An 11,506-nucleotide genomic window follows, 5' to 3' on the forward strand; every position below is an offset into this window, starting at 1 on the left:
AATTGGAAAATAACATGGTAAATGGCCTGTATTTGTATAGCGCTTTACTAGTCCCTAAGGACCCCAAAGCGCTTTACACATTCAGTCATTCACACACTGGTGATGGCAGCTACATTATAGCCACAGCCACCCTGGGGCGCACTGACAGAGGCGAGGCTGCCGGACACTGGCGCCACCGGGCCCTCTGACCACCACCAGTAGGCAACGGGTGAAGTGTCTTGCCCAAGGACACAACGACCGAGACTGTCGGAGCCGGGGCTCGAACCGGCAACCTTCCGATTACAAGGTGAACTCCCAACTCTTGAGCCACGATCGCCCCATATAACAGATACGGGGCAAACAACAGAACATGATAACGTTAAAATATATAATTTTATTATAATATGTTATTTATTATTTCAATAAATATAATATAACCGTGTAGGTCTAAATAAAAGCCACAATGAAACTTGACATGCATTTCACACAGTTTGTCATAAAAAAAAATATAGTAAACCCTAATAACAGTAGTTACTCGATCGCAGAAGCACTGACATCAGTGTAGACTGTCCCCCCCTCTGCTGCTTTTTCACTCCTTTGTGCTAATTTGCCGCTTTTCCTCGTAGTGATGTTTGGTGCAGAGTAAATCAATGGGTTCTCAACTGTCTGAGGAAGTTAAATTAATTTAAATTTAAAAAAAAACCAGGCAAGAGTTTAATGTACCATTGACTTTATATTTTTCTTCATTAAATTTACCTTACCTGCTGACTCTGCTGATCACCACTTCCTGGCATGCCATCTGTTTGAAAGACAGAGAAATTTACTATGAAAGATGCTTTCCACATGGTTAATTTGCACCAAAGCTGACAGATATACTAATGTGAGTATAACTTTTATTACCACACCAACAACTGGATGTTTTCTTCTTGATGGTATAAATCAGGAAGGCTATAACGATCAGACTTGTAGCCAAAGCAGCACATAATATAAATAGAACTGTATTAGCCTTTTGCAAGTCCCACATGTTGAGTCCTGGAAAAATAAAAGCACCCAGTAATAAATATTACTTTTAGTGACATTATAAACTGGGAAAAAAAACTTTTATGCTGATGTTAAACTAGCCTATTCTAAATTATTATAGCATTCTTCAAATTTACCTTTAACGTCCAGTTTTATTCCATTTCCAAAAATTATATGTCCACATGTGGCCACAGCACAGTAGTACGACCCGGCATCAGAGGAGCTGACATTCTTGGAGAAGCTGTAGACACATTTCTGTGTGGAGGAAGCCTCTGGACTCCTCTCACATTTATCACTGTTTCCATCAGCATAAATCAAGTTGGGGTGAGAGTTATCCGATCTCGTGCTGAACCAAAATACACTGTCATTTCCAGGACATGCACTGTTCTCTGGGTTAGAGAGGACTGAACACTGCAGAGTCACTGGGTTTCCCGGATGGAGGGGACCAGATTGAGGCATCTGAATGATGTCAGTGATAGCCGTCTCTGGGCCTTAGAAAATAATTAAGTAACTGTTAATATAAATACATAAATCAATAAAGTCATGTTTTACTTATTTTAGTTAGATATTGATTTGTAAACATGGGTAAGAAATAATCAGTTCTGTTTACCTTTAATTTTTAAAAATGTTGCATTTAAAAAGTCCATGTCCAGTTGGTCCACTTTTATGCAGTAATAAAGACCAGTGTCACTTAGCCTAGTTTGACTTATTTCCAGAATAAAGGTTCCAGGTTCTTGCTTTGCTGTAATGTGAGGAGTGGTGTTAACACCGTCATAATCAAAGGCAAATGTTCCTCCCATGAATTCAGGCCAGCTTCCAGAAACAATCCTGATCCAATACAAGTTTGCTTCATATTCAGATGTCGGGCGTGCACATGTCAGGGTCACATTTTCTCCAACACCAATAGTCTTCGTTCCAAAAAACACATAATCAGTGCATCCTGAAAGTCAAATTAAGCAGAGCAGTTAGATATAGAGAGAGAGATATTCCACATGTTAAATTGGAGAAATATATATGGAAAAAAGCCGACTCTAAACTTACGACCAGCTCTGAAGCCCAGCAGCATATAAAATACGATCAGCATTTTCTGATGGATTTACTTGTGACTCGTTTACATTTAGGCATACTAAGATGATGCTCCTTAATATAATCACATCAAGTGGGAGGGAACAATTTCAGAACAATCTGATTGGCTGTTTGTTATGTTGGTGCTCCGTTCTACTACCACAATGGAAATAATATCAATCATCTTTCCGGCCTAAACAACCGAAACAACACCAAGAGCACAGTTTTCTTTTACAGTGGGTTTCTGTAACTCACAGAAAGTAAACAAAAGAGGCGTTACGGTAAACCAAAACACTCTCACAAAAACACCTTTAAATTTCCATAATTGTCTTTATGCTAACTGGTCGTGCTGTTTATGCATCATACAAACAACATCTTTATCAACTACAATAACATAAAATGGGTGACATATATATACATATATATACATACATATATATGTCACCCATTTCAGTCAAGTTTGTGTGCCTGGGGCATTGCAGCACCTTTACTGCTGGTGTGCACGAGATCATTGTCCTGTAGGCTGTCTCACTTTTGTTTACACTTCAGCTGTCTTACAGATGGCTTCAAACTTTACACTATAATACTTTGATATTAAGAGGATTTTATGGTTGATTAAATGATGGAAAAGCGACGAAGCCTGTGACTGCAAAAACAGCCTAATTCATCCATTTCACCATCATGCTTGAAAGTTTGGTATGAGGTGCTTTCAAACAAACCATACTTGATTAGTGTTTTAATAATTGAGCTATCACAAACATTAATATTGAGACCAATGTCTGCTGAGTGTGAGATATAGCTCTTTTTTTTGGTGGGGGTGGGGCACAACTATGCATAAAGATTTGAAGTTAGGTCATAGAGTGTATATAAAACATCAATGTAGCTTCCAATCCAGAAAATTAAAGCTAATGAACGAGTACCTTAGACCCAAAATATTTCCTTTGACAATCTGGGGGTGACTCAACATTTTTATGTTGAGTTGATGACTAGATTAACCTGTTTCAAGCCTAATTGTGTCAATGTTCTGGGCCATTTGACCCAGCCTTTTGAGTTTATGGCGCTTTTATGTGTGTTGTAATACCCACTGTAAAACAAAACTGTGCTCTTGGTGTTGTTTCGGTTGTTTTTCTATTTTTTGAGTACTGAGTTCTCTCTATTGTTTAGTTAATTTCCGTTCCCCTGGTGTCTTGTCGAGATGTCTCGTCTCCCCTTCCTGTGTGTCATTCCATGTCTCCCCTGTCGGTCATGTTTATTCCATGATTCCCCAGCCCATCATGTCTCTCTCCCTGGTGCTCTCTTGTTCTCTCTCGCTCGTGATCCCTTGCTCCCTCTCCCATCTGCATTTCCTCCTGTGTCACGCTCATGTGTCACTCTACGTCTCTGTGTTTCCTGTTTTATTTTAATAGTGTCGTGGTCCATGTTCAGTATGTTCAGTTCCCCTGTGGCGTCACATCCATTTTGTTCCCCATGTGTTTCCACTTCCTTCACTGTCCTTCTATGCATTTAAGTCTTCTGTTTTCCTTGGTTCGTTCGCAGGTCGTCTGTTCGTCTCCCCCATGTTCTCGGTCCGTAGTTTTTCCATGTTCCCTGCGCTTTGCTGTTAGTTTAGTTTTTCCCAGTTTAGAGTCAGCCTTTGGTTTTGGTCTCTCCTATTTTGTGTCTTTGTGTTTCACCTTAATAAACGGCTCGTCTTTTGTTAAATATGATTTCTGTCTCCAGCGTTTGGGTCCTCTTAAATAAACCCTTTGATATACTGAATGCAATCTGATGTAGCTTCTGTTGTGGAAGTTTTCCATTAAATAAAGCCTGCAGACAAGCGGTGAGCGGTAGCTAACATTCTTTAATCAAATCACAAAGAACAGAAAACCCAAGCTTGATGAAGTCCCTGCATGACCGCGGGGCAGACGGTCAGCAGAGTCTCCCTGAGCCCAGCATGGCTCTCAGTTAAATACCTTCTCCAGGAACAAAAGGCAGTACACAGTTGTTTCACACCTTAAGGTTCACACTCCCTTGCTACCTCCCAGAGTCCTCAAAGGGACAAAAGACTCTTCCTGTGGAGTTGTCTGCTTCCCCCAACTTCCTTACTAGACCCCCACCATTTGTCTTACTGTATGAGTGTGAGACATGTTAAAATCCAGTGGCACCAAGGCATCATACAATAAAATAATGTGATTAATACATAAATAAAATAAATTCCTATACACTTCTGATCCCTATTACAGTCTAAAATAACAAAAAGGAAATTGTGCTTTAGGGTCTGGTTACTTTGTAATTGACATGTTACAATCATATGGGTTTCCAGTATCCTTTGGTTTTTCTGCCAGGTCCACCACTCACTTATCATGTCTGGTTACATCAACATGGTAACACCTAAGACACTTCATAAATTCACAACAAGATTTCACAAAACAATTGCTGATCTTACGCTATGTTTTCCATCTTTTAAATACAGTCTGTGTCTGAGCTCAGCTTAACACGAGCAGAATTTTTTTTTAAAACGTGTTTACCCAAGTGTGTTTTAGTGCCCACTCCACTAGTACCTTTTATATATGTCTAAGATAGTCACTAATAAAGTCAAATAAATCAGTGCAATTTTGGTACAATACACTAGCATACATCCAGCTGACATCAGACTAGGCTTATGGTTAGGAAATGTGTCGATGTGCTTAGCAAATATGCTAAAAATGTTGCTTTTTGAGACAACATGGAGAAAATGCTGTGAGTGTAGGACTCAACACAATGATCGTATCAAAGATAGACAACGTGGCTCCAACGTGATTCCTCCCACTGTACAAAATGAAGCTCTGTTTATCAGGGCTACTGTGTTTTGCATGTTTGGAGCCTGAGTTGCACAGTAGTGACTCTGGGATGGAGTTGCTGCTTTGAACTCCACCCACTCACCCGCTGGAGGTGACTGGGAACACGCCCCTCTGCACTTTTTACAGCTTTTAACAGTTGCTACAGTTTTAACAATGTCCGCTGGTGGTTTTACAGCAACTGACTATTAAACTAATGTAAATGCAGCCACATCACTGCTTTTAAAAAGCAGCACAGCTCACATCATTCTGTAGCCTCTACTGATTAATTCATTAGCTAGAATAGCCGTTAGCATCTAGCTAGTGCTACACTGTGTTCGAGGCTTTTTAGCAATTCTACACACCTGTGTTGCTGTCATAGTTAATATGTTTGAATAATAATCCCTTATTATTTTTTGTTATTCTCAATTTAGACAAAGAGATTATATCAAGCATTAAACATTACACAGGCCTATAGTGTTGTAATTATCACAACTTGAAATTAAATGCTGTCCTTTGACACTTTACCATATGAATGAGGATGATAGAAAACAAGCTCATTCAGTTTGACAGTTTGACATCCATCACACACTCACAGAGCTCTCTCCTGCCTGATAGCATGTAGATAGAAAAGTTTAAATGGAATGTTTTATAGGAATGTAATTTGTCCTTTTATTTAACAGCAGATTTCCCCCCAGACCCTGGGGGGAAATCTGCCCCAGAGAGATGGGGCAGATTTCCAAAATGTTGGAAGAAGACCATCAGAGCCAGGCTGGGTGTGGTTACCTGGTTCCAGAAATTTGGAGACAATCCCTCCCCTTCTTTCATCACCGCTGTCCTGTGCCAGATGTTCCGTTGACCCACTGAGGCCATGTCCACACTAATACGTTTTTTTGTTTGAAAATTCATCTTTTTCTTTACATTTTGGCATTTTTGCTCAAGGAAAACTGAGCTTTTTGAAAATGATCTCAACAGTGGATACATTTGAAAACGCTGTTTTCGTATCGCAGTGTGGCCTGTGAAAACGGAGGCTTTTGAAAACGATTGCACATTTTAGTCATATGATGCAGTCATGTGATCAATTCTACTAAGCCTCTGGGCCTGCAGCTCGGTTCACTCTGGCACAGCTGGCTGCCGGCAGCCGGTGCAGCCCCCTCTAGCTTCTGCTCGGTGGCTACTGGGTGACGCCTCGTCTGGGGATCCTCAGCCCTTCCCATGAGGGTGGCACGGATGCCCCTCCGGTGGTCCTCCTTGGGCTCTCGCACTCTGGGGCCTCTGGATGTCTGGGGCCTGGATCTCCTCCATGCCTGATTCATGCCCTGGGGGACGGGGCTATGGCTCTCTACATCCTCTTGCAGACCATTACATGGGGAAACCATTTGAATACAAGCACGCTGATCCACACAGGTGTGCACACGCGTGTTCACTGTTCCTAGACTTAAATTACACCTTTCTTGGCTGCTAATTTCAAAGCACATTGTGCGCTGTCTGTCCTGCGTGCTGCACAACAACATTGAATATTTAGTATTTACTGCTGTTTACACTCAGCTAGATTAATGCGATGGTGTTGTCTTTAGTATGTTGCTTTGGTTTTTTTTGCTTGTTTTCTATTCTTTCTCTCTCAACAGGTGATCCAGGAGATTTCTTTTTCCCCTTTCTCACTGTCCCTCTTCCCTTCTGTTTTTCTTTTCCTTCCTCTTTCTTTCTCCCTTTCCTATCCCTCACTCATGTCTGTCCCGTCTGTAACAACTGAAAATAAAATAAAATAAATAATAAAAACAAAGGTCGATGAAATGGACCAATACGGCAATGCCACGATGATCCATTTGGCAAAATAAATCCATTGGGTATCCTTGTTGGTCTTCAGACAACAATTCTGATGGCTAAAGAACCAAATGGGACAGGCAAAAAAAAATAAAAAATTCTACTAAGATGGCGGACAACATTGTACAGCAGTTGTTTTGTTTGCTGTCAATTTTGACAGCCCTATTAAAAATTATCAGTTTGTACATGCTAGCTCCAGATAAAACTCGGCACTTTTCCTCAACATTTTGCCGCAACAGAGCCGGAAAGTGAATAAACGGCAGACGGAAATGACGCAGGTCGAATGGTCTTAGGTTTCATGCATGCACAGAACGGGAACATAGCATGTGTGTGGATGAAAACGATTGAAAACAATAGTGTGGATACGGAGCGTTTTTAGATGAAAACGCCGTTTTCAGATTTGATGATAAATAATCAGATGATGTTTCTGACATATTTTCAGAAACATCATCAGCAGGAAAAACAACAGGACTCAAAAACTTCACCAGCAGCTGTTTCTGAGCTCTCAATGAGGGAAATATTCTTTGGACCTCCAGTTTAGGCAGATAAAGACAGATAAACCCAGCACTTTTTGAACAGTACAACAGCAAACTAGAAGCACTGCACAGAGGCTCTGGACTTTTATATGATGACGTTGTACTCAGTCTTGGAAAAAATTAAAAAAGCACTATAATTAAAATCTGGTTACTCTGATAGGAATGCCTCTCAATTAACTTATGGCAAATAACACACACTATTAGCAAAATCCATTTACACTCACATTCACACTTACGGGCAATTTATAATCTCTGATGTATCCCACTAAGTGCTTGTCTTTTGGACTGCAGGAGGAAGCTATAGTACCCATGTATACATGGGGAGAACATGCAAAGGTCTATCTGTCTAGCTATCAGATCTGCTTGCACCATTTGACCCATCTATTGCTGAGCTCTTTCACATGTTAAGGTCTCTAAGCTGTACTGTAGGTTTTTATTTTTATTTTTTTTCTGTGTACTCACTGAAAATAATGTTCTTGGCCATATGATTGTTTCTTTATTGCAAAAAGGAGAACAAACAGTTAATACAGTTAAAAATTAAGGACGTAATACAACACAAGTATGTTGCTATGAGACATTGCCCGTGATGGTGTCTGTTGACTGTAAATATTAATTAAGATTAAAAAAAAAACACAAAAACAAAGAAAAGACCAAAGAGTCCCAAATACAGCATGTTTAACAAGGAAAAAAATCAGGATCAATTTAAATATGAGGAGATGCTTAAAATTATCATTGACATCAGCATTTAACTTGAGAGTAGACACTGTCTTCAGCACACTCTCTCTTCTTTCTTCCTCTCGTTTTTCTTTCAGAGAAATTCAGCGCAGCGTAGTTTAGTTCTTCATCAACTACGGTCTGGGTAGTAATTAAAAAAAATGTTATCTATGTAGCTATATAGATATATTCTGACATATTTTAAGTAAATAATGATGAATTTTCATCACTTACTGGTTGGCGTGAGGCGCCAGTTTGTGCATCTGATATAGCATTTTCTTTTCCTAAGAACAAGATAAATAATAAAGACAAATACGAAATATTTTCAGAACTTAATATTTATTGACTAATGAAGGCTACAAAAAATCATTATGGAGGCCTCAGTATTGCAAGAATTATTTATGATGTGTACAGTGGTTACAGTAATTCTTGTAATGTGATTATCTATATATAATAAATACATATTTAGTATTTCCATCATTTAAGCCCATATGGAAAAGATCTTATAATGTTTGTCTCTGTCTTGTGTGAAACTTGTATGAAAAACATACAAGAGTAAAAACAGATATAAGATCCCTAGAAAAATTATATAAATGAAACTTGTATGTTTTGGATACTTACTAAAACAATATATGAAAGTAATGAGAAAGTGGCCACTTTCATGAGTAAATCATATAAGCCTTATATGAAGTAGGCCACATCTTATGCAAGTTTTTACTATTTCTCTTCCATATGGGAGTATAACTGAAATACACTTAGCCTTTCAAATATTTGTAGTTTCTTACATTTCTTACCTTTAAATTGTTTACCTGCTGTTCGGTTGCACATGAGGAAAACATTTCCAATGACAGAAATGCCCAAACAAACAATTAATACTCCCAGGTGAATAAATGCTGATTTTGTGGATGACTCTGCAAAAGATCAAAGAAAATGAATTCTGAAAAAAAACCAAAACATTATCATTGCTGATATTATTGGTTGTATAACTAAAGAATTGGACAGTAACGTCACGTAATAACACATAAAATTACTAATAATTCTGACTGGCTGTTTAAAACTGAAATTCACATTTTTTCCAATTAATTTATAAATCATAAACTTACCTTGAATAACCAGTGTAGTTCCACTTCCAAATAATATCTCCCCACATGTGGCCACAGCACAGTAGTAAGTCCCAGCATCAGAGGAGCTGACGCTCTTAGAGAAGCGATAAACACATGTCTTCTGATGGTCAGACCTTTCATCACATATATTACTTCTGTTTCTGTCAGTGTAGATGATGTTTGGAAGAGATTTATCTGATCCCTCTCTGACCCAGAGAATATTGAGATCTCCTGGACACGTCTTGTTGTCAGAGTCAGAGAAGACTGAACACTGGAGCGTCATTGTGTCTCCTGGACGGACTGGATTTGATTCTATCAGCAACTGACTGACTGCAAAGTTTGATGTCCTCTGAGTGTTTCCTGTGCAATACAAATCACATTTTTCCAAACATGCATAGAAAATTTTTCAAAGTTTGTAAAAGTAGGTTGGCTTATTACCTTTTACTAACAAATATGTCCCACTCCATGTAGTTCCAATCCATTCTGTGTTTGTACAATGATAGTGACCCTCATCCTCTTGAACTGTCTCCAAAATGGTCAGGCTGCTAAAATTTGCATCATTATTTATCTGAAATCTTGAGCTCAAAAGTCCAGGACTAAAATCAGCTTTAGACTGGATCAGAGTAACTATTAATTTAAGAGTATCCCCGACGCTCTGCTTGTACCATTTGAGTCCCCTAATGCTGAGCTCTTTGGGAATAGTACATGTCAAGGTTGCTGGTTCACCAAGCTGAACAGTTTCAACTGGAACCAGAGAATCTGAAATAAGAGAAAACAGAAAAAATAAACTTTTCTTTGCTGTGGTAACTTTCCATTGTAAAGCTAGTTTAGTCTGTGCAAATGTATCTGACATATAAATTCTTAACTGAGAACATTTTTAGACAATTTTTTTAAAAAGGCACTTACATCCTTTGTGAAGACAAAATAATGTAATCCATAGGACAAGCATTTTGACAGTGTTTCTTGTTGGGGACCTTACTGATATTTTAGTGAGTGAAGGCGGTGAGATGTATTCAGATGACAAAATGTATCTGATTGGCTGAGAGAATAGATTCAAACGTACACTTAAAGTACCTCCTCCTGCGCTTTGTAACACCACCTCTCTTTCATTTTCTATTGCAATTTTCCAGATTATTCAGTTTTTAGTTTTGACTACTTTTGAACGCTGTTTATTTGATGTTTATTCTTGTTCTTGGATCTTATGTAAAAAATACCTCAAACATTTCACACTCTGCATTTCAGAGGAAATGTGCAGGTTGGGTATTTTATAGTTCAGAGGTCATGACACCCCGAAGTGCTGAAGAGCAGGGTGAACCAATGTTTCTTGGCCTAAGGAGATGGTTTAAGCTCCTATAAAAAATAATAACCAATTGGTAATTTTTGTAGCGAATTTAATTAGCATTAATGAGATATGTCAAGAGAAGTCTCACTCGATAACCCCACGGTGGAGCTAGAGGTAAATCCAGAATGATGCTGAGCATAAGCTACATGATTTTTTAAAATTAGAATATGCATGTTTTCTTTGCATCAGCTGGCTTGACAAAACCTATGAACCCAATAATGGGTATTATAACGAGATAATATCAACTCTTTATTGGTCAAGACAGCCTTTTTTCCTGACCTATTAAAAACATCCCATCTATTTCATGAGCTGAGATGATGAACAGGTGATGCAGACCAATAAAAGATTAGTCTATAAATATATTTCAACTCATGGAGAGAAAGAGAAATATTAAAATAGTAAATATATATCAGTAAATCTCAATTTTTCACTCAGTGTATTGTCAATACCTGCTGTTCATTTTTAGGTGAGTAATTGGTCAGTAAGACAAGGAAGTGTCTTACTGAATCCCAGATTCATCCCAGATTAATACCGGATCTCCGAACCACCTCTGCTGTCTCCTTATGATGGAGAAAGGTTCTAGGATTGAGTTCTGATATGCTCTGGGAGCTCTCTTCTGCTCTCTATATCTGTGATCTAACGGTTTTAGTCATTACCCAAAATTTGTGCCAATAAATAATCCACAGAATCCAGAATCCACAGCTTTGCTTTCATGGCCAGCTCTCTATTTACCAAAAACTACTAACACAGGGTAACTGCAGGATCATCTCATCACTGCTTCCTGTACTACTCCCCTACTGCTGAACTCTTTATTAGGTAAACTGTGAGATCATAATGATATTATGAGTGATGCTGTTAATTGCATAATCTACAACATCACACAAACAGGAACACAATAACAGGCAAACACAATCTTATTCAATTAAATTTTATTTATATAGCGCCAAATCACAACAACAGTTGCCTCAAGGCACTTCATACAGAAAAACCCAACTATAATAAGACCCCCTTTGAGTAAACCCTTCTGCGACAGTGGGAAGGAAAAACTTCCTTTTAATAGAAAGAAACCTCCTGCAAATCTAGGCTCAAAGAGGAGCAGCCATCTGCCTTGACCAGTTAGGAGTGACG

The 11,506-nt window shown here is 38.7% G+C and overlaps 2 protein-coding genes across 3 annotated transcripts; both read right to left on the minus strand.

The window, feature by feature from the left end:
* Positions 1 to 230: 230 nt before the first annotated feature.
* On the minus strand, positions 231 to 2,109 carry LOC120720504 (signal-regulatory protein beta-2-like). Of its 2 annotated transcripts, none has more exons than XM_040010231.1 (6): positions 2,041 to 2,109; positions 1,610 to 1,939; positions 1,137 to 1,490; positions 880 to 1,011; positions 741 to 778; positions 231 to 645 (listed from the first exon to the last, which is right to left on the minus strand). In XM_040010231.1, exons 1-6 carry the CDS (start codon positions 2,081 to 2,083, stop codon positions 511 to 513), a joined length of 1,032 nt encoding a protein of 343 aa, XP_039866165.1. In that variant the 5' UTR covers positions 2,084 to 2,109; the 3' UTR covers positions 231 to 510. The 2 variants fall into 2 exon arrangements, with proteins under 2 accessions (XP_039866165.1, XP_039866166.1); XM_040010232.1 differs by having other exon boundaries at positions 571 to 645; positions 885 to 1,011.
* Positions 2,110 to 7,756: 5,647 nt separating this feature from the next.
* On the minus strand, positions 7,757 to 9,998 carry LOC120720513 (signal-regulatory protein beta-2-like). The gene is made up of 6 exons (XM_040010243.1): positions 9,943 to 9,998; positions 9,475 to 9,795; positions 9,037 to 9,396; positions 8,728 to 8,844; positions 8,168 to 8,217; positions 7,757 to 8,074 (listed from the first exon to the last, which is right to left on the minus strand). Exons 1-6 carry the CDS (start codon positions 9,983 to 9,985, stop codon positions 7,958 to 7,960), a joined length of 1,008 nt encoding a protein of 335 aa, XP_039866177.1. The 5' UTR covers positions 9,986 to 9,998; the 3' UTR covers positions 7,757 to 7,957.
* Positions 9,999 to 11,506: the final 1,508 nt, after the last annotated feature.

The sequence above is a fragment of the Simochromis diagramma genome, unplaced genomic scaffold (assembly GCF_900408965.1).
Source record: "Simochromis diagramma unplaced genomic scaffold, fSimDia1.1 OVJJ01000585.1, whole genome shotgun sequence".
In the NCBI taxonomy this organism is placed as follows: Eukaryota; Metazoa; Chordata; class Actinopteri; order Cichliformes; family Cichlidae; genus Simochromis; species Simochromis diagramma.

Coding starts and splice junctions, on each gene's coding strand:
- LOC120720504 (XM_040010231.1), bottom strand. CDS start 2,083: ATGCTGATCGTATTTTATATGCTGCTGGGCTTCAGAGCTGGTC. Junction 1,012..1,136: donor AATAAAACTGGACGTTAAAG/GTAAATTTGAAG, acceptor TTATTTTTCCAG/GACTCAACATGTGGGACTTG. Junction 779..879: donor AACATCCAGTTGTTGGTGTG/GTAATAAAAGTT, acceptor TCTTTCAAACAG/ATGGCATGCCAGGAAGTGGT.
- LOC120720513 (XM_040010243.1), bottom strand. CDS start 9,985: ATGCTTGTCCTATGGATTACATTATTTTGTCTTCACAAAGGAT. Junction 8,218..8,727: donor AGCAGGTAAACAATTTAAAG/GTAAGAAATGTA, acceptor TCTTGTTCTTAG/GAAAAGAAAATGCTATATCA. Junction 8,075..8,167: donor CTGGCGCCTCACGCCAACCA/GTAAGTGATGAA, acceptor ATTACTACCCAG/ACCGTAGTTGATGAAGAACT.